At 36.8% G+C, this 27,171-nt stretch overlaps 1 protein-coding gene across 8 annotated transcripts in view; it reads right to left on the bottom strand.

Moving 5' to 3' along the window:
• LOC136866367 (cysteinyl leukotriene receptor 2) overlaps positions 1-27,171 on the bottom strand; it is a 244,753-nt gene that overhangs the window by 53,608 nt on the left and 163,974 nt on the right. For 7 of the 8 annotated variants that reach the window (XM_067143244.2, XM_067143246.2, XM_067143245.2 and 4 more), the window contains exons 4-6: positions 18,403-18,575; positions 2,133-2,349; positions 1,870-2,046 (exon numbers count right to left, since the gene is read on the bottom strand). In XM_067143244.2, coding sequence (XP_066999345.2) covers positions 1,870-2,046; positions 2,133-2,349; positions 18,403-18,575 — 567 coding nt within the window. The remainder of the gene's footprint in view (positions 1-1,869; positions 2,047-2,132; positions 2,350-18,402; positions 18,576-27,171) is intronic. The other variant, XM_067143243.2, reaches the window with a different exon arrangement.

Here is a 27,171-nt window from a genome sequence, read left to right as displayed (position 1 = left end):
GAATATTTCTATGTTAAAGGTATTTCGCTACATATGAATTACTATTCATCACATTGAGTGCATTAAACATGAGACTGCATTTGAAGACTTAGCATCCCCAAGCCACGCCAACTGGTATACCATTGTTAAATTTTGTGTATCATAGCCTGTTGCTGCATACCAAAATTCTATGAATTAAAGTAACCTATATATAAAAGAGGTATTGTCCTGACTGATTGGAAATCAATGCCTAGCCAAAACTACTCAACATAAAGAAATGAAATTTTGGGGATACATTTATATTAGAGTATAGGTGCTCGCTTAGAGAGGTATTTTGGATATTCTGTCATTAGGGGGTGGGGGGTGAAAAAACGGGGGTGGGGTGAATTGTTTAAATGTTTAAATCTCAAAAACTTAATGGTTTACAGATGTAAAAATTGTTATTTGGAATCTCCTTTAAAAATAAAGAAACATGTACATTTTGTTTTTGGAAAATCCACTTAAGGGGGTTGAAAGAGGTAAAAAAAAAGGGATTGGTATATTTTTATGAGGACACTTATATCTCAAAAACTGTAGATGTTACAGACATTAAAATTGGTGGTTGGAAGAGCATTCCAGTGAATTAGACCATGGATTGGCTCTCTTGCCCCCTATCTTCATCCAACCGAGCATTTATGGGGTGCTGTCGATGCTGGTGTATCTCCTTTAAAAATAAAGAAACACATATCTTTTTGCTTTTGGAAAATCCACTTAGGAGGAGGGAGAGGGGGAGTGAGTGACAAAGGTTGTGAATTTTAAAATAAGTATATCTACAGTATATCTCAAAAACTTAACATGTTACAGATATAAAAATTAGTATTTGGAATCTCATTTAAAAAAGAAACATGCATACTTTGTTTTAGGAAAATCCACCTAATAGGAAGTGCAAATAGTGAAAAAGGGGGGGGGGGGTGAATTTTTAAATTTAGAATATCTACAGTATATCTCATAAACTTAACATGTTACAGACATGAAAATTGGTATTTTTAATCCATAAGTATCCATGAGCATATGTACCTATAAAACAAGAACAGAACCTCATATACTACTGAACATAACATTTTTCTGCATATTTGCAGCCCAGCAATGCACTTTTGAATTTATCTTGTACAACCATAGGATATAATGTTGGCATTACAGCACAAGATATTTAAACTTGACACAAGGATGTCAGAGACTCTTTAGACTTTAAGAACTGTACCCTGATTTTAACATTATAGCAGAATATTTTAATGGAACATGTGGCATTCACATGACAGAAGGATTTTAGACTTCAAGAACTGTACCCTGTTTTATATTTTAGCATTATAGCATATTTTATTGGAATATGTGGCATTCATGTTTAGTCTAAGTAATGTTTTACAGTGTACAATCGTTATTGAATACGCAGGTTCATTAGCAGCTGACGATGACCTAATTAACAGGTCAAAACCGGTACTGTGTCTTAATGTGATTGAAATATTTAGATATATAATATAGTGTTGATTAACTGGAAAACTCTCATTCTTTATACTTGTGTGCTCAAACTATTATTACGGATATTGAAGCTGATAGATTATAGTAAAAATACGTATGCTGAGCTACAATATAATTTGTGATTCAATACACAAAACAGAACACTACACAACTCACAAATGTTTCTTTTGGTAGCTACTCACTCAATAACAAGCTTATCTTGCATCCACAGTCAGAATACATCTCATGCTCACCTCCCATGCATTGAACTCAGCAGACGGCTGTTGTGTTGCTGATAGAAAAAACTGATACAGTTGGTTCTTGGTTCAAAATATCTTGCTGTAATTTATAGGTTATAACCTTCTAGTTTTTATATGTGAGATCATATTCAAATACCTTGAAGATTACAATGGTCCTGAGCTGAACGTCGAATCTGGAGCAACATGCAAATATTTCCGATAAAGATGAGAAAAGTAGGAAATATTGTTGTAAGTGACAGAAGTGGTATTACAAAATAATCCCACTTTGATGAATCACAGGACGAATACCCATACATATTTTCCTTTTCAAATCCTGAAACATCCCAGCTGGAGTTAGTATAGTATGGTGAATAGTTTAACTATGTATTAAACAGAAAAAGAAAAAATCAAGTATCTCACCTGATATCTGTGTTCTGATCAACCCAATGACTAAGCACACACATCCTAGAATGACAATCACACAGTGGGAAGGTCTGAAGTTGCAGATCAGCTGACCCTTGAAGGGAGACCTTATCATCACTAGTCTCTCAAAGGTGAGTGCCACCACAATCCAATTTGAGAAGTAAAAGAATACAATACTCAAGAATCTTTGTAAGAAGCACATTACGCTGTTATGCTGTAAATTGATAAAACATCAGCATGTAACTAGTTACACAACATTACAGGGGTGAGCTAAACAATTGTTAGTTCACCATCTGTTTCTAAAAATATCACTGAAATTATTACAGTCATCTGACAAGAAGTCGCGTGCATGCAGGGTAAGGGGCGCAGAGGGTAAGCATGGCTGCTGCGCATACGCCAATTCTCAAGTCTCAAGGCCTGACAATAAACCATGTTTCCATACGCAGTAATTCTTGGGGACTAAGGTGCTGCTGTGAAGTTTCAAATTGCTGGTGCAATTGTGCTTTAGTTACACATTTACTGTAAGTACTGCATAATGAACAGTTTAATAATGAACATGCATCTCTTTCAGAGAGTTTGTACTGTTTGTCATGACTAATGTTGGTAGCTTAGTGTAATATCCATTACTCTTGCTGTATCTACAAGCTGCCGTGACTTCTCGTAAGACGCAGATAGTATGTCCTATGTTTCATAGAGAAAACAACTTATTTTCAAGTTATATATAAAGAGATAGGCACAATGAAAGGAACACATTTAGGTTAAATACAATGAGAGCAACAGTTCAATGTGGGAAGAGGGAGAGAGAGAGAGAAATAAAACACAAAAGGACAGGCAGTAGCGGTGATTGGAATTAGAAGTGGTGGGGGCAAAAATATGTACAGACAACAAAAAGTACCCCAGTTTATGGGATATAGCGGTGTGCAGGGGATGAGTACATATATATATATATATATATATATATATACATTGCACCCTGGTGGGGGTGTGATAGGCGTCATTCAATTGTAATTAATTATTGAGGAGTATATATTTCAGTTTCAGAAACAAGAATATCTTACTTTACATTTAGTAAGTACAGACCAGGGCGAGATGGTATTGTGCAACCTGCCACAGACTGTTGTCTCCACTAAGATTAAGGAATACCTTGGCAAGCAGAATTAGAATTCTCAGAAATGGTGACGAAGGGGAAAGAGACAGGCAAGAGTTATTTCCGAGTCAGTGGAAGGTTTCAGGCCCGTGGGCGAAAATATAGTGCGACACACTGGAGGAGGCCGTGTGCAGAGTTCCTAGAAAGGACGTCAAGGGAGCTCCAAGTTACTAGCAGGAGCTGAACGCAAGGTTGGCACTTGAAGAAAAAAGTATGAAACTTCTCTTTCCCACGCTAGCTTGGACCAATCGTAAAATTCATAGACCAGTAGCAGGTATGCCAACTTCGTATTGTAAGAAGCATTGTCAACCTTAACTCCTCGGATTAAATTTATAGAAGGAAGTGATTAATAAATTCGGAATAAGGTGGAATTTAGAAGCCTAACCATATAATAAAAGTTATTAAAAGTTATTAACTGAGGGAGATTGATTGGCGTAATTCTGAGAATTCATGAATGTTATCTGTTGATTGGCTGCAGGCAAGAGACGCGGCAAAAGAGCGCGAAATCCCATGCAGGGATACCAGAGCTAAATTCGCATTTATATCAAGTACCAGCAAACAATATTAGTTGAGAATTGGCATAGAGCCTTTGAGAACATAATTACATCATTCTATCCCATATTTAAGCCACAGGCAAAGGCGCAAATAGTCGTATGAGGATATTGGAGCTGCGCATCAAAAGATGACCTCCCGTGAACTCGGAGGAGAGGGGAGACGAATATAAATATAGGGTCGTAGAGACGGACTTACTAACTTCTGATAATGTGTTCGAGCTGTTACCACGCCAGGGGTGCATAACTTACTTGTGAATATTGTCCGTGCTGTTACGACGCTAGGGAGCATGTGTATATTTACTGGTGGAGTAGTGTTCAAAGTGTTAGAATGTTATGTAGCACAGTGATTCGTGACGTGTAGTAGTTCATAATACAGTCTTGAACAGTCTATTAGCAGGAAGAGTTCCAATATTTACAGAACTCATAAAATTAAAACCTACGGATAGGAGTGTGAGATTCTACAAAAATAAATTAGAAAGTACGCGGCGTGAGAACGATCACAGGTGTTCGACGTATTTCACCCAGTAAACAGTCAATAATCAACTGATACCTGGTCAGCTGCGTGAACGCGTGACGGGAAATCGAGAGCACGTCCGGGCAGTTGTAAAGGGGATCCCGAAGTATCCCATGTTCCTAGTGTCCGGCAGAGGAACGAAGAATGTATACTTACATTAAGTGGGCTAGATAAAAGGCCAGGAATGTAAAGTTTCAGTTCAATATTAGTGTGTGTAAATTTGTTAAAATGTTAAAATTTTTAAACTTGAAATTTAATATGTGTAAATCTGAAAAGTGCATTGGATTACCTCTTCAACCTGGCATGAAAACCAGTAGGATGCAGGGCTAAACTGGACAGGGCCTGTGCTCCTCATCCAGTTTAGCAAACTACAAGGCTGAGATGAGTACCCATTAACATACATTTGTAGATTGCTACCGTTAGCGGGAGGAAATCATATTCTTTCATTGTGGTAACTTGATTGTGAAACGAACCATTTCCGGATCGTATAAATTCAAAGATAGATAGACAAAGGGACAAATTAATATGTACATAATTAGATCAAGCACTCATCATAATTTTGATTACATAATAGAGTAGAGTAGGGTTGATTTGTTTATTCAAGTGCTTCAATTGTTTGAAATTATATGCAGCACATTTCACGTGAAGATAAGATTAATATTCATTTTATAAGTGCTCAAATGTGTTTTCCATTATCGGAAACTTTATAGATATTAAGGCATGTTGTAAGAGTATCCAGAGGTAGAGGGTTGGCGAGTGATTTTTGTTCTTGTGGGACGGAATGAAGTCCATTGAATTGTCTGTAAATATTGATGATTATTCGTGCAGCGAAGTTCACCATAATAATCAGTAGAAATATCGGAATGATAAATGAACATGGGTAATGTGTAAATGCGTGTTTATTGCAATGTTTTGTGAATAAAGGCACTGGTCTAAGTTAATGGAATGATTGCAAATTAAAGTAATTTCAATGTGGAGATAACATGTGGTGTGAATATTTTGATTCGGGCAGTAAAGTTGATTTTAACCTTAATTGTTGCTTTAACGTTTTTGGACTCCATAATAATAATAAATATTTGTTTAAAAGTGATAGAGGCATCTGTATAGGATGGTCATGATATGTTGGTGTGGTTTGAGCCCATTTTTGAGATCGGAAGTCGTGCGGGACGAAAATCCGGCATGAGGTGAGAATTGAGCCGTACTGTTTTTGATGATGAAATAGATAAATTTCGATGCCTACATCGATATAATATGAAGATTCGGTGTCATGAGTGTCAGGAGTCCACGCACCGAAGATCAATGAATGAATTAAATGTTTGAAGAGTCCAGTGGGATAAATTGACTTCAAAATGAAAAAGGACGGAATAATTTAGCACTTGCAGAGATTGGAGGTATTTGCCCAACTACAAGGTGTTATGGGATTTGAGATTTGTCTTCGGAGGACATGGTCTCCATGAATTAACGACAGTACGAAAATAAGGTTGCAGGTTCAAATACCGTTATTATGTCCCGAGCGATATGAAATTGGATCTGGGTGGTTCATATTTGGGAGTTAACATATGTGACTAAGTTCTAAAGAAGGGAAATAAATATATAAATTTTCAAAATAATAATTATTCCAAGTAAATCATGTCTTAATTGATTAAGTGCAAAACTAGACCGGAATTGTAAAAGGGTTTATGCGTTAAACATAATAATAGTCCACTGCCACGTATCAATTGAAATTAAAATATAAAATTTTGAAATAATAATAATAATAATAATAATAATAATAATAATAATAATAATAATAATAATATTCCAAGTAAATCATAAATCAATTGCTCAGGGCCAAAGTAGACTGAAATTGTAAAAGCTTATGCATTAACCATAAATTTAAAGTTAAAAACTTCATTATTGTTCCGTATTGAATAGAGAAATAAGATGTACAATATTATAGGTTAGGATCCACCTTTCAATACTCCGTAATAAGATGGTAAAAAGTAGTTACAACCTGTTTAATGGGACCGGTTTCAACACATTTTAAGTGTCATCATCAGCCAATTTGCGAAGATCTTAAAACAACTAGCACATTGAATACAGGCAAAAAATTAACATTGTATCATAACGTAGCAATTCAGTAAATGTTCAAAACACAATAATCACAGTCAAGAGAGTAAACAGAACATCACTATCTTGCGCCGAAAACAAATATAGTTCATAAGCGAATATTTGACCTGCAGTAAAAACAAAACTAGGTGGGTTTTATGAATTTCTTAACACAGAATTCGAGAAAAATATTAGTTTTGGCGAATCACGTCTGGTTTGGTGGCAATTTTACAAAATATTATTTTGTTCTTACGTAAAATTGTTGATACTTAGTATTGATTAAATTTGATGTATTAATGTAAATTTCAGCTTGCAAAACGCAATCATATTTTTCATATTTGAATACACATAAATGCTGCTTTGTAAGCAAGTAGGTAGTATGTATTATATTTTTAATGTATATTGAAATTCGTGAAACTGATGCATAAAGCGCCTATTTACTTTCGACTGTACAGTTGCTTTTAAATTAATATAACCATACCTTGAATAAAAATTACATGGTTAAACATACATAGTTTTGTTCCTTACATTATGTGCAGGTTAGATTCACACCTCGGTCTTTCCAGTTTCCCGTGGAATTTCCGGGTTTTTTAGAAGAGTCGTCTCGTGCAATCGACCAACAGTAATCGGCCATCATATTCACATCCCAACATCCCTGATAGCGTTGTTCTGCATCTTTGAGATCCTGGTGAAACCTTTCACCTTGTTCTTCATTGACAGCTCCGAAATTTAGAGGGAAATAATCCAGATGCGAAGCTAAGAAATGAAGCTTAAGGCTCATATTACAACCGAGTTCCTTAAACTTTACCAACATTTTCCTTACAATTTCTTTGTATTGAGGGTCCTTAATGTTGCCAAGGAATTTAGTCACTACATCTTTGAATGCGTTCCATGCCTCTTTCTCAATTTTTGTCATTGTGTCTGAAAATTTTATCCTTCATCTGATTACGAATCTGTGGTCCATCAAATACGCCTTCTTTGATTTTTGCATCTAATAATGAGGGAAATTTAGTGGATAAATATTGGAAGCATAGGCTACTTTTATCTAATGCCTCGTCATACAGTTTCATCAATCCAAATTTGATGTGCAAGGGTGGAAGTAAACTTTTTTCACGGTCAATAAGACTTGCATTCAAGACATTTTTGGATTCTGGTTGTAGTTGTTTCCTTTCTGTCCAATTCACTGTATCCCAATGTTTATCCCGTGCCCTGCTATCCCATTCGCATAGGAAACAGGGAAATTTTGTATAGCCTTTTTGTTGTCCCAGCAACAATCCAATGATCTTCAAATCACCGCAAATTTGCCACCCATGCTCACGATATTTAATTTTTTCAAGCACCAACTTTGAGGTCTCGTATGTTTCAGACATTTTTGTGGAGTGTGCAAGTGGACGGATGCCAGAACATTTGTATTATGAAGCAAAACAGCCTTTAAACTTATTTTGGAAGAGTCAATAAAAACACGTCACTTACTAGGATCATACTCTTTCTCTCCCAATCGACGTAGAAGATTTGAAACATCCGTACAAAATACAAGTTCATCTTCTTGAGTATAATACTTTCGGACTGTTATCTTTGAAAGGAAACTGCTTTATCAGTCCATCATAAACATTGCATAAGGGCTGGGGCTTTTAACACACCTGATTATTCAAGTGGTCTAAGATGAAAGACAAACTCTCAACTGTCTTATCTTCAATCCTACATACCTCGCGGTCTATTGCATATCTGGGGGAGTTTGTTATGAATTAACCAGGAAATCCCCAACTACAAAATGAAAATTTAGACAGCAATAAACCTATAATAAAATGCAAACAATAACAAATCAAATCACATAATTGTATTCTAAAAAATTTTGCGCGAGAACATCCCTCAACATTACATCTTACGAATTCATGCAGATACTAAAACACCGAATTGCGTCAAAACTAGACGTATTAGGAAAACAATAGCATCATTTTCGGAATCAGGGCAGCGATTTCCATAAGAATCACATATTTTCTATTTTACCGCAAAATCATGTTGGCTAGTGTAATTGGTCCATGACCATCAATGGTCATTGTGTTAACAAGGGTAAATATGATACCTTCAGATATCAACGGTTCCACCATCCAAATGGATGGGTTGTCAAAAGTGTCAAATATTGTGTAAAAATTTCAGGAATAATTTGCCAAACCCGGCAAATTAAGGATCAACAGATTTTGATTGTGTGTAAAAAAATATTTTGTTTACTTAAATAAAATGCTCCTTTAGCATTTGCAAGGAAACAGTTCCAGGTTCTTGTTCTTGTAGAATGGTAAACTCTTGGTGACCGTTTAAATATCCATCCCCATTCCTAGGACGGAGCCTTCATATTTTTCCCTTTGATCTGATTTAATATATTGTTTATGTGTTTTTATGATGGGCCTTAAAGCTAATGATTATAGAGTGTCCCGTTCAACCCTGTAGTACTAATTGGATGGCACCCATACATTTAATTGGAGATCTTATATCCCGATATTAATTTTATTGTTTATTAGTTGTGATAGTTTCAGACCGTAACACTCCCTGAGATAAATGCTGGTTGGGACTCAGGCTTTGAGCGAGTACAATATATATATCAAAACTGAAAAAAAGCTACAAAATGGTAAGTTTTTTATGCTCCCTGAGCGAATTTCGAGAGAGAGGGAAAGGTTGACAGTCTACAAACTTAAGACGGTAATAATTTGAGATTTTGATCAATTTTCTATGATAAAACTTTCACCAAAAGCAATATTACACATGCATTACAATTAAATAGAAGGACAGTGTTATTATGCATTAAAAATCTTTTAGCATTTGACTTCACACTAAGAAACTAACAGACATTATAGAGATCGCCAGAGTGACCAATGCGTGTGGCAGGCGGGCGAATCATACCTCAGTGTCCATGACCTTGATGAAAGATATATATCGCTGGTACCCTTCCTCACAGCACCTGCAAAGTGTCCACTACTTGCTGTGGCACTATACAAATTGGTTAGCCGCTACAAATGACATCTTGTACGTATTTCCGCTAATCATTTTGTTAATAATTAAAGCAAATAAAGGAAATAAGTACCTGATAAGACAACAAGGCTTCTACAAATTGCTTCTTTTAATAATTCGTATAATTCCTAGTTTCAGCTGAATAAAATTGAATAAAAATGTAATGTTTTCATCACAAAGTGGGGGGGGGGGGGGTGAAATTGCACCCCTCCCTAACTGCCGCTGCTGAGAACAGGGACAATTTCCACTTCGTCATCTTAAATAGGTCAGTTCTCTCCTCATCAATTCCAATTCTTGGCACCCAACAAACTCATTTCAACTTTCCATCATAATGAGAAAGGCATTCTCTGACACACATTGAGGGGCCATCTTGGTAGAATTTTGGTCTTCATGCAGGAAGAGTAGAATAACATCAAAGCCAAATAAACAGAGGATAAGGGAAGAAGCAAAGAGATAAAAGAGACTGCAGGTGGTAAAAGAGCAGAAACACAGGACAAACACAAAAGAAACCCGTAAGTTCAATACAAGTAATGGAAAAAAAAAAAACAAGTGCAAATAGAGTCTTATACACAAAGATATTTTCATTATTTTATAGCTGTTAGTGAGCAAATTCACAATAACTTTGGATGAACAAGCAGTACAAATGTTGTTGCTGTAGCTTTGTAACATTTCACTCCATACTGTATGAAATAATCGCTAAGAACAAATAATAAAAATATATGTACTGGAAAGGAATAAACAAATGACAAATCAAGAAAGGAACATGAAAAGGAATTAATTAATTACTTAAATTTTTTCATTTCATTCATTCATTCATTCATTACAGAAGGTCCCATGGGCATTAATTAAAGTAAGTTATATAGAGGTTATATTATGATATCTGTATAGCAGTAATATTCCTTCAGTTTTTTCCTTAAACATTTGACTGCTTTACAGTTCTTTGTAACATGAGCCTATACATTATATTTCCTAAACATTGATGATTCTATGCCTTTCACTCAATTCCTTGCTGAATTGGAGTGAGAGGGATATATCCTTAATGATCCTCTAGTTTCATATCTATGAATTTAAAAAAAAATGGGAGATAACAGCAGAGTGAGTTAATTTCATGTCTGTCTTATACATAAAGGCTGATGATGAAAATGCAATTTGCTTTTAGAATAGCAGAATATTTGACTCTGAAAAAAAACTTCATGTCACGATTTGAGGAAGGGAAATCCATACATAATTTTGATGGCTCTTTTCTGTAGGGTTTCCAAATTATTTAACATAATCTTTCCTATATCTTCCCTGAATGAAGCTTATGTATGTTAGATGTGGGTATATCATTGCATAATGAATACACTTCAGTGGTTGGTGAGAGAAATTACTGTATCTTAATCTGTGCATTATTCCTATCAAAGGAGTAATTTTGCTCATTACATAATCAATGTGGCTTTTCCAGGAAAGTGTTGAGTTAGGTACCAAGGTACATAGCTGAGTTGCCTCTCTTTATTAATTGGTTCTGTAGGGTAACAGTGTTAGCTGCTGTGAATTATGGGCTGTTTTATGAAAGGTTAAGTATTTTGTTTTAGTCACATTTATGATAATTTTTTGAGATAAAGACCAGTCCAATAATTTGTTCGTCACAATTTATATCTTCCATAATTTGTGTTTCGCTTAGTCCTTTATAAGTCATTAAGATATCATTGGCAAATAATTTACACTTTCCCTTTAGTGTTAAAGATTGCATGCCATTAATATAAATAAAAAATAGAATAGGACCTAGTACTGAGCCCTGCGGTACTCCCATTTTAGTTTGTTGCCTAGAACTTTTAGTATCATTAAGCATCACATATTGTGTTCGGTTTGATAAATAATTTTGGAACCATTTGTATGCTAAACCCCTAATTCCTGCTATTTTAAACTATTTCAGAAGTATTTTATGGTCAACCAGGTCAAATGCTTTTTTTAAGATCTGTGAGTAGCCCTGCTGCTAATTTATTTTCATGTATAATAGGATAAGCACAATAAAAGGTCAGTGTGGGATGAGAGGGGCACTTGAAATTAGAAAGTGGAGACAAGGATAAACATGATAACACAAAAGAACAAGAACATTTTCCACATTTTTATATACTATTGTCTTCAGATAAACAGTCTCTCTCTTTATCATCCTAGTTATACATCTGTTGCTTCTCAGCCCCGACAAGCTCATTTATGCTTCACTTCTCACATCAGTACTGAAGATCTGTTAAGATAGGAGGCAGAAACAAATTTGTCAAACTCTGAGAAGAGCTGGGATTGATGAGTGAACTCATCTATCTGAAGACGATGGTATGAAGATCTGGAGATTGTTGTTGCTCTTTTGTAATTTCATGTTTGTCATTATCTCCTATTTTCAGTACGGTATTATTTTTTCCCCACACTTATCTGTCATTATGTCTATCCCATTCAATGTTCCATTTCATATTCCTTTCTATATGAAATTAGAATTCTCTCTCCTCCTCTCTAAAGAGTCTGGTCTATACTTAAGTCAGAATAAATTTATTCTGGTTTCTCTGCATTTGTTCTGCAGAAAGTACTATTTATTCTTTCTGCAGTGTCTGTATATTTCATGTTTCTGTACTGATAAAGTAGTTCATATTTATTGACATTTAGTTAATTTTGTGTGTGAATGATCCATTCAGTTAGTTTTATAAATTGGCGTTTAGTGTTTATTTGTAGTAATTAAGATTAGTAACATTTATTTATGTTTTGCATTAATTTATTCTTTTGTGGTTTCTGTATAGTTCATGTTTCTGTACTGATAAAGTAGTTAATACTTATTGAAATTCAGTTAATTTTATGTGTGAGTGATCTATTTAGTTACTTCTATAAATATTGGTGTTTAGTGTTTATTTGTAGTAATTAAGATTAGCAATGTTTATTTAGATTTCACATTAAGTAGTTCCATAGGCATTTGGTAGATTACATGTTGTAGATTAAGTTTTACTATGTTTCGATTTTGGGTTGGGAGACATAAGAAATAATATACTCTTTCTTATTTAAATATTACTAGGTTTGTTGATAGAATACTTACAAAGACAGGAGAATATAAAGAGTTGTAATTTCTGCAGCATTCACATTTGTACAGGCAACAGACACCGTTTCCAATAGCCCAAAGTTTGCAAGACTATTGTAACACTACTAATTTGTCTGAAATCATCCAGAACAAATCGTGCTGCTTTCCCTTGGATCTATTCCAGTTCTTGAACCAAGTAATCCTGGAACCATACTCTAATTGGGGTCTTACCAGGGTCTTACCACACCCTTACACAACCCCAAAATACCCTCATAACCATATAAAGAAATCTGTAACCTTTATTAACAACCCCATTTATGTAATTACCTCAATGAGGATCTTCCCTTATATTAACACCAAGGTACGTACAGTCCGACTCGTTGGCCGAATGGTCAGCGTACTGGCCTTCGGTTCAGAGGGTCCTGGGTTCGATTCCTGGTCGGGTCAGGGATTTTAACCTTCATTGGTTAATTCCAGTGGCTTGGGGGCTGGGTGTTTGCGCTGTCCCCAATATCCCTGCAACTCACACACCACACATAACGCTATCCTCCACCACAATGACACGCAGTTACCTACACATGGCAGATGCCGCCCACCCTCATCAGATGGTCTGCCTTACAAGGGCTGCACTCAGCTAGAAATAGCCACACGAAATTATAAATTATAAGGTACGTACAGTGATCCCCATGAGGAATGTCCAGCCCATCAATGCAATAATTAAAACTGAGCGGACTTTTCCTCTTTGTGAAACATACAGCCTGACTTTTCACTCCGTTTCCTATCATACCACTACTTGCTGTCCATCTCACAATACTGTTGAGGCCTTTTTTGCAGTCTCTCACAATCTTGTAACATCATCTTATGTATCTGCTTCATGTATATTATTATTATTATTATTATTATTATTATTATTATTATTATTATTATTATTATTATTATTGTTGTTGTTGTTGTTGTTGTTGTTGTTGTTGTTGTACCGGGCGGTACACCTCCATGCCGCTAATTCAAATATTGCGCCAATTGAAACTCCTCTACAGGAGAAAGCCTGAACTTTAACAAACTGTATTAACTCACCAGTTTCTCCGAAGATGGCTCTGTGTGAATTTTGATGTGTTTGGTGGGTAACTGATCAAGAAGTGTGGACGTTCTCTACCAGATGTCTCTACTAAAAACTATGATTACGCACTCTTGTGCGATGGAATGAACTTTCTTGAAGAAATTTCGAATTCATAAGTTTTGTTTTTACTATATTTTGTTCTGTGGTTTGTGGGTTGGCAATATAAATCCTTTCTTTCCACCTGTTTTGAATTTAGCCAGTCCCAAATTTCTTTCATTTATTTCCAACCAATCATGTATGTCTTCTCCGACATAGATATGTTGCTCTAAGCTATCCAATAAAGGTGAGGGGGTGTGTCTACTCATTCTTGAAAGGTCTCGAATGTTCCACGAGGGTATATAAACTGCTGATTTTCTTGTCTCGGGGCCACTTCAGTAACATCTCTCTTAGCGTGTGAATATGTAGCAGGGGGCGGGAAGCGCCTCTTTCTTCAAGCAGCAGTTCATCTACAAGGTAATGGACTGTTAACATCTTCAGTTCTTGCTAGCTCAGCAGTTTAACTCTCGGGGAAGGTTCGAAACCTTTAGTATGTAATCTACCTTTTAAAATGTAAATTCTCTTCTGTCTATGTAAAACATATAAATTTCTTTTGCTGTAAAGCAGGGATAGAGAGTGCTTTACCCTCTCGAACTCCCCTTCTTTTGGAAATTGAGGTGACTACGTTCTCATAACCGTTTTTTTTTCTCTTCCTCAAAATATTAAAGTTTTCTCATACATGTCACCTCCCTAGCTTGTGATTAGCCTCTGTATGATCAGCCTAGTGCATCTTAGGTTTTAATAACTTTGTGTAGGAGTGCATGTTTTCGCCTCCTTTCAATTTGGTATTTTGGGCCATTTAATTAACCCAGTGTTTTGTTTTCTTCATGTGAAGGTCCTGTAGGTTGGGTACAAGATACCCCTGTTTCACTGTATGTGTGCCTTGAGGGCAGTTAGGAGTGAAGTTTGTTGTGGCCTTTGATAGGCTTGTAAAATTGAGAGCGGGACTGCTCTTTCCTAATTTGATCTCTGCGTACCTCTAGGAGGCTTAACATTGTAAGTAGGGGCAAGTGCTCCTTGGTATGAAGGGGTTTTCTGCCCTTTGGTAATTTGGGGTTGTGAGCTGAGGGCTCAAGGAATGTAAAACGGGGCTCGAAGCCCAAAACTTGTAACGACTGTAATCTATAATTTCTTAATTTGTTGATTTGCTACTTGGTACCTGTTACACTTTTGTTATTTGTTGATTTTGAAAAGAAAATATAACCTTTGTTAAAGTTTTAAATTAACTTTAATTTGGTAGTTGAGACCTATTCCAGCCCGCACCTTCTTTCACCTCTGCTGTTCCACAGATACCTCGGAACAATTATTATTATTATTATTATTATTATTATTATTATTATTATTATTTACAGTAAGCAAATTTTACCACAGTGGTTTTGTTACTGTTGCAATGTTTTCAGGCAGATTCTCAGTGAAGCAAGGTTCCTGTTTGGTTCATTATTTAAAACACTTTTAATTTAAGTGATGATTAATTTTAGAACCTGGTATAAAAATTCAATAGCAGCAGTCTTTGTAGCTTTGGCATTTGAATGTTTCCTGAATGGCTTTTCTCATTTTCGACTCTAGCACTTCTCTGGTGAAAAGTTCATGGGCTATTACCATAAAATGGAGTCATTTCGGCCACTGATGCATGGCAACACTGATTTTATCTTTCCCCCTATACTATAAAAGATGAATCACTTGCAACAACTAAAATATGCGCACAATAGAGTGCTCTATCAACATTCACTAGTTCGCGACCTCATTGTTGAGTCAAGTGATTTGTTTCGCAGCACCGAATATTGTCTTGTTGGGTAACATTGGAAAACAAACTATTCTCCAGCCCCAGCATCTGATTCTCTACTCCAGTGGTTTATGGTGTTAGAAAGTAAGTATGTCTGGTAACCAATCAACTGAATATGATACATTTTATTCAAATAGGTTTTTCATGGAATAGTTTTGTGATAAAAGTTGTCCTCTTCCAGGGTAACTTTGGCCATGCCAAGAAGATACAAGAAAGTTTTAGGCGGCCACGTGGTATTGTAATTACAATCCTGTTTACCTAAACAAACATTAGAAGAGATAAAAAAAGGCACAAAAATGATTTGGAAAGCCATGATTGACCCTGCAAGACAAGCTGAACAAGAAGCACACGGGAAAAATAGGACATCCATGCATTCCTTCAGCTGAGGTTTGCTTTGATGCTTATATGTATATATGTATCTGCTTCCTGAATGGCTTTTCTCATTTTCGACTCTAGCACTTCTCTGATGAAAAAGTTCATGGGCTATTACCATAAAATGGAGTCATTTCGGCCACTGATGCATGGCAACACTGATTTTATCTTTCCCCCTATACTATAAAAGATGAATCACTTGCAACAACTAAAATACGCGCACAATAGAGTACTCTATCAACATTCACTACCCTCGAGGTATTGCTAACCAAGATTTTTTATTTACCTATTATCTCTGATATTTGTTTTCAGGAAGAAACCAACCTCATTCATGGACTTACTATGTGTGCTGTATGGGGATATCTGTTAACACCTGGAGACATCAGAATTGTGGTGAAGGATTATCTAGACAGACAGGGAAAAACAATTTCCATCTTCAAAGATATGTGCCTGGTGCAGCCTGGCTAAAATCTTCTTTTGATAGACATCGAGATTTATCGTTTTGCCTTGAGGAAAATATCGAACATGCTAGAGCCTCTGTAGGATCAGTAGAAACTAGTGGAACTTTGACAACTTAGAAACATCACTGGACAGAGTTCCTCCAGAAAACATTGTAAACTACGATGAAACTAATTTTGTAGTTGATGCGGGTAAAGTTAATGTGATTGTAAAAAGAGGAAGTAAACACCCTGTGAGAGGATTACCGACTCATCAAAGAGTGGTACTTCTGTCATGTTGGTTGGAACAGACTCAGGAGAGTTGTTGTCCCCATGTGTGCTCTATCGAGCCAAACATTTGTACCCAGGCTGGATGGAAGGAGGTGATACTGGTGCACATTATAACAGAAATGAAAGTGGTTGATTTGATATGACCATTTTCGAGGAATGGTTTTCTACAATATGTCTGCCTATCTCAAGAACTAATAATAGGCGGCAACCTGTCTAGCCATCTGTCAATGGAAGTGATCAGAGTGTGAGAACAACAATACAGTATATCGTTTGTCCTCCTGCTACCAAATTCAACTCATCTAACACAGCCACTGGATTTTGCACTTTTCCATCCACTTAAAATGTCTTAGAGGAAACAACTAAACAAATGGAAGAATAAGAATAGAGGAAGCCTACCTAAAACAGAATTTCCCAGAGTTTTCAAGGCATCCCTGGAGGATATAGAGGATGAAAGGTTGAAAGCTAGCCTGAAGTCTGGCTTCAAAGCTGCAGGACATTTTTCTCTGACTTTACCAATAATCAGAGTTCGGAAAAGTCATGGAGCGAATCATTCATGTATCTCCTGAAGACATCTCGATTAGGAGAGAAGAATAATTCCAGATTCAAAGTAAAATGACTGAATGCGAGACCTGGATGAAGTGTAACCACAAACCACCTATCAGAGCAACACCAAGATGAACAGGAACAGCTTGAAGAAATTGATGAACTTTGCAGCCTAGGAGCGACAATTTCTACTGAAGGCAAGACAGCAAGTTTGGAAATGCAAATAGATGGGACTGATAATTATGAATTAGGAAACTTCGTACTTGTGAAACTTTCCAAGGACAAAATTCAGCGATTTTATGTTGGAGAAGTTGAAAAAACTGGAAAGCAGTCGGTAGTGAAGTTTTTGAAGAAGAAAGCTGGAAAGGATGTATACACCACTTTCCCAGTTAGTGATCATGAATGTGAAGTACAGAATGATGATACTGTGAGGAAATTGGAAGTTCATGACCCAGTCAGATGCGGGCGATACAAATTCAAGAGCTTAATTGACAGCCCAGATATTTTTTAATGTAAAAGCCAGTGTATTGTGAGGACAATCTAGTTAGGCTAGACTCAAGAGAATATGATTTTGCTATCTTGATTATCTATCATCCATTAAAAATAGTTACATAATTTAATACATATTTTTTTATATCATTCAATGCTTGTAGGCTTAAGTTAAATAAACTTGTTCCTTCTTTGTGGAAAATGTGAGTTGTTGGGAAATATCTTGTAAATTTGATCACTATACCGGTACGTCTGTTTTACCATGAATTGTTTTAATTTGTTTGCTGATTATTGATATCGGGTGTTCTACAAGTTTTAAAAATGCTCATGGTGGCCGAAGAAAGACTAAGTCGGAGGAAACTTCATTTTTTGAGTTATTTATATGGTGGCTGAAGTTACTCCAAAACAAGGGGTAACTCCGGCTGCTTTTTCGATAATCATAATTCATTACTGAATTATATTTACTATTATGTACATACATAACAAAGAAGAAAAACCATGGCAGAACTTATATTAATTTTTTCAGAAATATTCAGGGAATATTCCATGTTTAAATTTTAAAAATATATGAAAAAGTGGCCTAGGTTACTCTGTTTTATGGTACCAACCCCTTGCAATAGCTCTGTTCAAAGATATTAAACATACTTTGTAAGACTTAGGCTTTAATGTATTTTCATCATATCTCCTTTTTCTTTCTTTCTTTCTTTCTTTCTTTCTTTCTTTCTTTCTTTCTTTCTTTCTTTCTTTCTTTCTCCTTTTTTTTTTTTTTTTTCCTTCCATATGACTATAATCACCTGGTCTATCTGGTAATATTTCAATAATATTAGTTTGCTATAATAAGGGAATTACTTACCAAATAAAGGTCATTTACTTCCTGGATGTGGGCTCGTAGGATTCCCATGGTAACATTGAAGAGTAGTGCTCCAATATCAGATATGGCCAAAGCTTGCAGGTACACCGTAATACTACTTGTGTTCATTGGTGGTGAGTTCAGGACACACAATGAAGCCACGTTCACCAGCAAGCCTAGACCATTAAACATAACTTCAATATTCAGCTATCCTGCCATTAGTTATCTCAATCTCATATAATACTGGCTTCATTTGTTTTTAAAATCTAATAGTGTGAATGCTTGACTAAAACTTCTGATTTGGTTGAAATTTTTAAAAGTAGGTAACATTAAAAATTAACAATAGTTCATTGCTGATGATACAGCTTTATTAGCAAACAGCCAAGAATTATTTGAAACCGTTCATTAAATTGAAAAGGAGAGCCAGAACCTCGGTTTAGAACTAAAAAACTCAAAAACAAAAATAATGATAGTGGACTGGCAGAATCACAACCACCAAAAACTAAAGCTGATAGATCAATTTGTCAGTGAATATACTGTATTTATCTTGGATCTCAGATAAATTCCAGGTCATAATGAGAAGATATAAAATGATGGTTTAACCTGGCTAAATTTATAAGACTTTGGAATGGCCAACAGATTTCTGAGAATCTGAAAACACTGAGAACCTGAAAATATGACTGGTAAATTGACTTTCTACTTCTTCTAGATTTTACGGTTTAAAATTGCACAGTGCCAATCCCCATTAACATATTTTGCCTCTTCAACTGTTTTTGTGAAAGACTCACTCTTTAATTTCTTATTTATCTTCGCATTTTATTTGGCTGATGATGACCCAGATTAGGGTCGAAATCGGTACCGCTTCTGCTTTTAATTAATTAGGAATGTAATACTACATTTCATATTTATTTGTATTGAATAGGATGAACTACCTTACTTATTATTTCAATTTCATTGGTAAACTGCCTGGAATTTCCTATGTTAGTGTATGGATGAGAGTTGTGGACACTGAACGTCTGGCCAGGTGACCTGCTATGGTAATGGATTAGACCATACAGCCAACGACTCAATGCCGAGTGTCGGGCAGTGGAAAATAAACTGATACCCTAAGAGGGCCAACGGTTTTGGAACCCTCTTGGGAGGGTGATAGTCCCTCAGAGGAGGAAATATTTCTGAAACCTATCAGGTAGCATCTGTACTCCAGGGGTGGTTACAAGGGTATCTGTTCTCCAGGTTAGGAGCAGACTTGAAATTCCCATGGAGGGTTGGTGTAAGCAAGGGGATGTGGTCATAAAACTTTGCTCCTGAGTCAATCATACCATAACAAATCATTTGGCCTTCTCGGTATGCACTAGCCATGTGTCTTGGTGGGTGTGCTATGTACCAACTGATGAGCCCAACTTAGCACACAGGGGTGAAATGCTGGCAGCCAGGTATGAGTTAGATGGAAAATTTATAATATCCAATAACAGACCATTTATATTGGTATTATAAATTTATTCATTTGGGACAAATATTTCAGGTTCTCTATGGGAATCCACATCTATATCGTGCAGGGAGTAGCTGTATACTCTTGTTTGCAGGTAATATATTTTTTGTGACAGATACAGAAGAAGAACTGCAGGGAAGGTTAGTCACTTAGCAAAAAACCTTGGAGAAGGGTGGCTTAAATTGTGTAAAATGAAAAACCTTGGAGAAGGGTGGCTTAAATTGTGTAAAATGAAGTTGTGTAAAATGAAGATAGAGGTGATGGTGATCAGCAAGAGAGGAAGAGATGACATCATTATTTTAGACAAGAAGGAGAGTCTACTGAAGCAAATGGAACACCTCAAGTACCTGGGTGTGGAGACTGACCAAACAGTTGGATGTTAACAAGAAGTCCATGAAAGCTTTAAGCTGGTGGGAATTAGTGGAAGGAGATGGCAGGAATAGTCTGTGATGGAAGGATGCCACTCCAATTAAAGTTAAAGTATATGGGGCAGAGACATAGTCTTTGAGGAAGGAAGAGGAGGAGTTAGACAGGACAGAAATGAGAATGTTATGGTGGGGAACAGGAATCTCTTTGAAGGAAGGGAGAAGAAGCAATGATATCAGAAATTTGGCAGAACTGAAGACAATAACAATAAGAGATATAATAACAGAGATTATGAGACAGTACAGTCAGAGGTGGTACAGCCACGTAATGTGGTCTGAGATAAATGCACCAATTCCATGGTACCAGACCTAGAGGAATACAATGGATCAGACTGCGAGACCTATGGAATGACATGCTGGCTAAAAGATTGACCAAAGGTCATACAACAGATGGAACAAAATGGAAGAGAATGGTCATGGCACCCAACTCCTAATAAGGGATAATGGGGGTGAAGAAGAAGAGTTGGACATTGAGAAAGGAAACAAATAAGATTGATGCAACTGGATGCTGGAAGATGATGTTGAGAATTCCATGGATTGTTCACCACACAAATCACTCCATCCTTAATGAAATTTTAATTTAAAGGAGACTTTCAGACCAGATTCAGCTCTCTTAACTGAAATATTTTGGCTATGTGATGAGGAAAGGACAAGTAAATACAGAAAAGCTGGTCATCCAGGCCAAAACTAAGCAACAAAGGCCATGGGAACGAGTCCCAAAAGGAGGCTAAGCCAGATCACCAGAACAGCTAGATTATCGGAACAATGCATGATCTAAACAAGCAAGCAATGACAGAGAATTGTGGAGATCGAAGAGAAGTAAGAAATTATGGCTTGAAGGTTTTTTGAGTATGGTAGAACATGAAATATATCAATTGGAATTTGTTGGTAAGGAATAAGACAGATGATAATAATCTCAAACATTCCATTTCTCTTAAAGGGAGGTGGGGTGGGGGTAGATCATAAAAATAGAAATCTTCAACTTTTTTGTCCTAAAAAATCATTTAAAGATTCATGATATAGGATTACTGTAGTTTCTGCATCAACAGTAAAAAAAATTGATCTAGAAAAAACTTTCTGCTGTTTATAAGATGCAGTTAAAATTTATTCTATTAAGTCAACTGATACAGAAAGTTTCAGTTCCCAAGAAGAGAAAGCATCATTCTCTATGCTGATAATATTTTCTTAACAAATATGTCTGCCAAGAATACTTGATTAGTGCTAAAGTGACTATGTAATGATATGCACCTTTAACTGACAAACTACTGAATGGGTCATACAGTATGCAGTAAAACAAACAGTACTAATATTATAAACATGCTCTCAACACCAAAATATGTCATAACATGCAAGGTGATAATGGCAACATATATTTAACTGTCAGTACAGCATATGTTCAAAGCATGCACTTTCACTTCACATCTCTTGCATTGTTCATAACATTCCTTCAGTTTGTTGAACCTGTTGATGAATACAGAAAATGACTGCATCTTCTCTCATAATTTGGGAACATTTCTAGGTAGGCAAACTGACTGAAAAATGGATTTTCAGCCTGTCCTGAATTATGAGAGAAAATACAATAATTTTCTTGTCCTTATTGTTCATTATGATGTTCGACTATCTACAGGACTGTTAGAAACATTGCACGAGAAATTGAGGGTGAATATTTTTAACACATGCTATACTGATGCAGTTAGATACTTCTTGTCATGACCTTGCAAGTTTTAATGACATATCTCAATGTTTAGAACATGTTTGTAATTTCAGTACAGTTTGTTTTGCCACATACTGTATTAAAATTTCCATCAGCTTCTTTAAAAAATTATGAAGAGTCACTGAAACAAAACTGCAGTCAAATGTTTCTCATTGTCTGAATATGAGATTGATGATTCCCATAATTTACTTCTTCTATGCAGCAAAACCCCAAAAGATTATCATGTCTATAATATAAATCTCTTTATGTGTGCTGGATACTGCTGGGAAAGTCTTAGAAGGCCTATAGACCCCAGATTTCCCTTTGCTTATTTAGACTAGTCAGCTATTTTCCAATGAACACACTAAAATTCCCCCCCACCCTACCCCCTATCCACCAATGTCAGCTAGTTGTACCTTTTCGGCAGCAGCTGTGGACATAATTCTGTTATCATCTGTAGTATCTCTGCTGGAATGCCATCTGATCCTAGAGCCTTTTTATTTCTAGGGGACCTAATCACTTTCATCAATTCTTCTAATGAAAAAAGTGATATGTTATCTATGTCCTTTTTGTCCTCATCATCAATCCTCTTAGGGTGATCTCAGGATCTCGGAATAATAATAATAATAATAATAATAATAATAATAATAATAATAATAATAATAATAATAAATGCACAGTGTGTTCAGTGATTTTTAAATGATATGCATATCAAAACCTGTTCCTGGATGAGTAGACTCTAAATATGAAGTTTGGTCGAGATCTATTCAGCCATTTACTTGTGATGGTGGAATAGACAGACAGACAGACAGACAGACAGACAGACAGACAGACAGACAGACAGACAGACAGACAGACAGACAGACAGACAGACAGACAGACAGACAGACAGACAGACAGACAGACAGACAGACAGACAAGCTAAAAACTACTGATATGAACTTGAGGTGACCTAAAATGGATAAACATATCAAAATATGGCAAAATAAATGACTTTACAGAGAGTGGACCCCCTACAACTTTATTCATAAAATATTCACACTGAGTTGGCTATTGCTCCCCACTTAACTGTGCAAGGTTCCCCCATATTCCTTTTTCTATCCAATGACCATAGGTCATATCTTGTACTTTTTTGACTCCAGCAACAATATTAAGTTCTGGAGGCCCACAGAGTCTTAAATTTTCCTGCCTTTCACAGTTTTTCCCTGTGATCTGCTGATAATGTCATGCTTTGAAGGGTTGGATCAGTTACTCCTTTTCCTATGATCAGTGTTTGGAGGGACTGGTAATCCCATTATTTTGTCCCTTGAAACAATTTTCACCAGCCTCATAGCTAGCAGGGATGACAAGGAAAGATTGAACATAGCCAATAATTTTCCCCAGCATTTTACACTCTGAAAGATTTGCTTCAGAGGCTTTCTGTTGGGACATACCAGTTTTGTTACTTCCCTCCATGGTTCAGTGGTAGAGTGCTAGCCTCTGGATTCCTATATCATGTGTTCAGACCTGGCAGAGGCAGTCAGATTTTTGCAGGGCAGAAAAAAGTCTGTTTGACACTCCATGTTCCACAATGTTGACACATTTGGTGTTTAATCAACAAAATTAACTGCCCTACAGAGATCTAGTTTAAAATAGAACATTGAAATCGATGCAAAAACGGACTAAATGCCATCAGATCAAAATACCTGCAGACAGATCCTGAATAATAATAATAATAATAATAATAATAATAATAATAATAATAATAAAAGCAAAGCAAAGTCACCTCCGTACAGGCCATGAAGGTCCTTGGAGGAGTGGAAGGTAAAGGCTTCCACCATTGTTAAACTCGGCACATGATGGGATAGAGTGGTTAGCTCTACGCCCGGCCACCTTTGCCCCCAGGAATTAACCTGGTACTCATTTTTGGTGTAGGCTGAGTGAACCTCAGAGCCATATGCACCTCCGGAAGTGGAAATCTTGTTTCTTAAATTTGACGACTTCCTGACGGGGATTCGAACCCACGTCCTTCCGGAGAAACCGAGCATGCCTTTACCGCCTCGGCCAGGCAGCCCCTATAATAATAATATAATATAATTATATTCATTAATAATATTATGATGGAATGATGTAATGCACTACAGGCATTATAGTCTAGTATGGTACATTAGTTTTGTATATTAAAAGTTGGCGAGTGAAAGTAAAAAATCTTGATGTATATGATGATGAAATAAATTTTTTAAATATTATTATTATTATTATTATTATTATTATTATTATTATTATTATTATTATTATTATTATTATTATTATTTGCACAGACATTAACGTTGACAAAGCTAATCAAAGTCGTGTACTTGGCTCAAAAGCCTGCACAGCGTTTCGTGAAGCTCTCAAAAAGGCTAAAACTAGCAGTAAATGATGAAGGTTATTCAGGCAAATATGCACAGGAGTAGAACTGCCAATGATCTTTTGACGCAGATGACCTTTGAGATAGGAGTAGACGTATTTCTTCTCAGTGAACCTTATCAAGACAGAGAGCACCCAGGATGGTTCATGGATAATTGTGGGACAGCTGCAATTTGGATACCAGATTTGGGTAGATGCCCAGTATCAAACCAAGGATGAGGAGACGGTTTTGTTTGGGTCCGCACTGGTAGATATACTTTAGTGAGCTGTTACTTTACGCCAAATGAGTCAGTATTAGAATTTCAGACTAAGCTGGATGGCCTAGAGGACGTATTACAAGGTTTTGACAACGGTTTAATCATGGCTGGTGATTTCAATGCCCAAGCACTAGAATGGGGTATGCCACAGTATGACTCTAGAGGGCGCCGAACTATGGAGATGGCCGCTAGGCTGGGTTTGACAGTCACTAATATTGGAAATGTGCCAACCTTTCGACGACCGGGTTGTAGAGGAACCATACTGGACGTGACTTTTGTATCTGAGGACATTGTGTCGAATATCAATGACTGGCGGGTGATTGAAGAATACATGGGAAGTGATCGCCAGTACATTACTTTTTGTATTCTTCCTGAAACTTCACAGATTAATATTACATTGTATAAACCAATGCAGTGGAATATAGAAAGTATGGACAAAGAAAAATTTCTTGCTATCTTAAGAAATGAAATAGATAGTATAACAGAACTAATATGTTGTTATAAAAGGAAGAGAAGCGGCTGAGAAGTGTGTTGAGCTCACCATGGAGCTTATTCGGAGAGCATGTGATCTTTCCATGACTCGTAAAACATCACAAAACAAGAAGTGTTCAGTGTACTGGTGGACCAAATATATTGCTGATCAGAGAAGACGTTGTCTGCATCTTAGACAGAAGGCACAGAGAGCACGAGTCAGCCAAGAAGACACCTCACTCACAGCTGAGTATAAGTCGGAGAAGAAAGAATTGAGAAATTCTATCAAAAAGAGTAAAGTCGACAAATGGTGGAAAATGGCTAAAGAAGTGGATGACGATCCGTTGGGTTTAGGAACAAGGTCGTTATGAAGAAACTTGGAAGTTTCTCGAACCCGATCATGGACTCAGATGCAATTAAGGATATTGTGGATGGATACATTATTCCCAGATCATCCTGAGAGGTCTGCTGATGATGATGATGATGGTGATGACTTCATAGATGATGTGCCACTTTTTACACGAGAAGAATTGACGAGAGCGATTAGGTCCCTTAGAAATAAAAAGGCCCCAGGACCAGATAGTATTCCAGCAGAGATATTAAAGCTGATAGCAGATTTCTGTCCACAATTACTGCTGAAAATGTACAATAGCTGCCTGCTATCAGGGGTGTTCAGTGTTCGCTGGAAAACAGCTCGGCTAGTTTTAATAATGAAAGGAAAATCTGAGGGCTATAGGCCTTTATGTATGCTGGATACTGCTGGTAAATGATTAGAGAAACTTTTGCAGCCAAGAATACTTTCAGCAGTTCAACTAGCTGGGGACCTCTCTGATCGTCAACATGGTTTTCGAGGAGGTCATTCGACAATCGATGCAGTATGGGAAGTGTTGAATACAGCTAAAAGGGCACAAATGGGTAATCATCACTCTCGAAAAGTGACACTCCTTGTGATCCTGGATGTTAAGAACGCTTTCAACTCGATAAGTTGGAATGACATATTTGAAGCTCTTCAAAACACTTTCAAACTACCGGAGTATCTCATGCGCATAATGAGAAATTATTTGAAAGATCGTACTCTAGCATATCACACAGAAGATGGGCAGAGAGTGAAGCGGCTCAGAGCTGGTGCAGCACAAGGGGCCCAAATCTGTGGAACATAGTGTATGATGGATTGTTGAGGTTAGAGATGCCAGAAGACACAATGCTAGTGGGCTATGCTGATGATATAGCTGTTTTGATAGTTGCTCGAAATTTGGAGTTGGCTCAGTTTAAGCTAAATCAAGTAATGCGATGGGTGAAAGATTGGATGGCCAATAACAGATTACAGTTGGCAGATCATAAAACAGAGATTGTTCTCTTGACAAGAAAAAGGATCACAACCGTCATCCTAATGTACAGTATATTGAAAAAACAGAAATCAAAACATCTAGAAGTATAAAGTACCTCGGAGTGACACTTGATACCAAACTTACTTTTTGGGATCATATCAAACGGGTGACAGATAAGGTGGTGAAAACAACGATTGCGCTGAGTAGATTAATGAGCAACGTTAAAGGTCCGAAGTCTAGCAAACGACGACTTCTGATGTCAATAGTTCACTCAACACTTCTATATGGTGCCGAAGTCTGGGCTGAATCTCTGAAGTTTGAAAAATACCGGCGAAGGATAGCTGCGGTACAGCGGAGATCAGCTTTGCGTATTACAAATGCATATCACACAGTATCCGAACCTGCGGTCCTTACGATAGCAGCGGTAGCACCGATTGATTTACTTGCCTTAAGCAGACAGGAAGTCTGGCGAACTCAAGGAGAGCTCGGAAAGAAGTGTGCTAAGGAGCTAGCTTATAGGCAACGAATGGAGCGGTGGCAGCAAAGATGGGAGGAAGATCCTCGAGGAAAATGGACTAAGCGGCTGATACCACGCCTAGCTGATTGGGTTGCCCGAGCTCATGGCGAGGTTAACTTTTACATTACGCAACTATTGACGGGTCACGGATACTTCCAGAAATTTTTACATCGAGTAGGTAGAGTGAGCGACTCGGCGTGTATT

The sequence above is a fragment of the Anabrus simplex genome, chromosome 3 (assembly GCF_040414725.1).
Source record: "Anabrus simplex isolate iqAnaSimp1 chromosome 3, ASM4041472v1, whole genome shotgun sequence".
Taxonomy (NCBI): domain Eukaryota; kingdom Metazoa; phylum Arthropoda; class Insecta; order Orthoptera; family Tettigoniidae; genus Anabrus; species Anabrus simplex.
The sequence above is the reverse complement of the archived record's forward strand: the minus strand, read 5'-3'. Positions and strand labels throughout refer to the sequence as shown.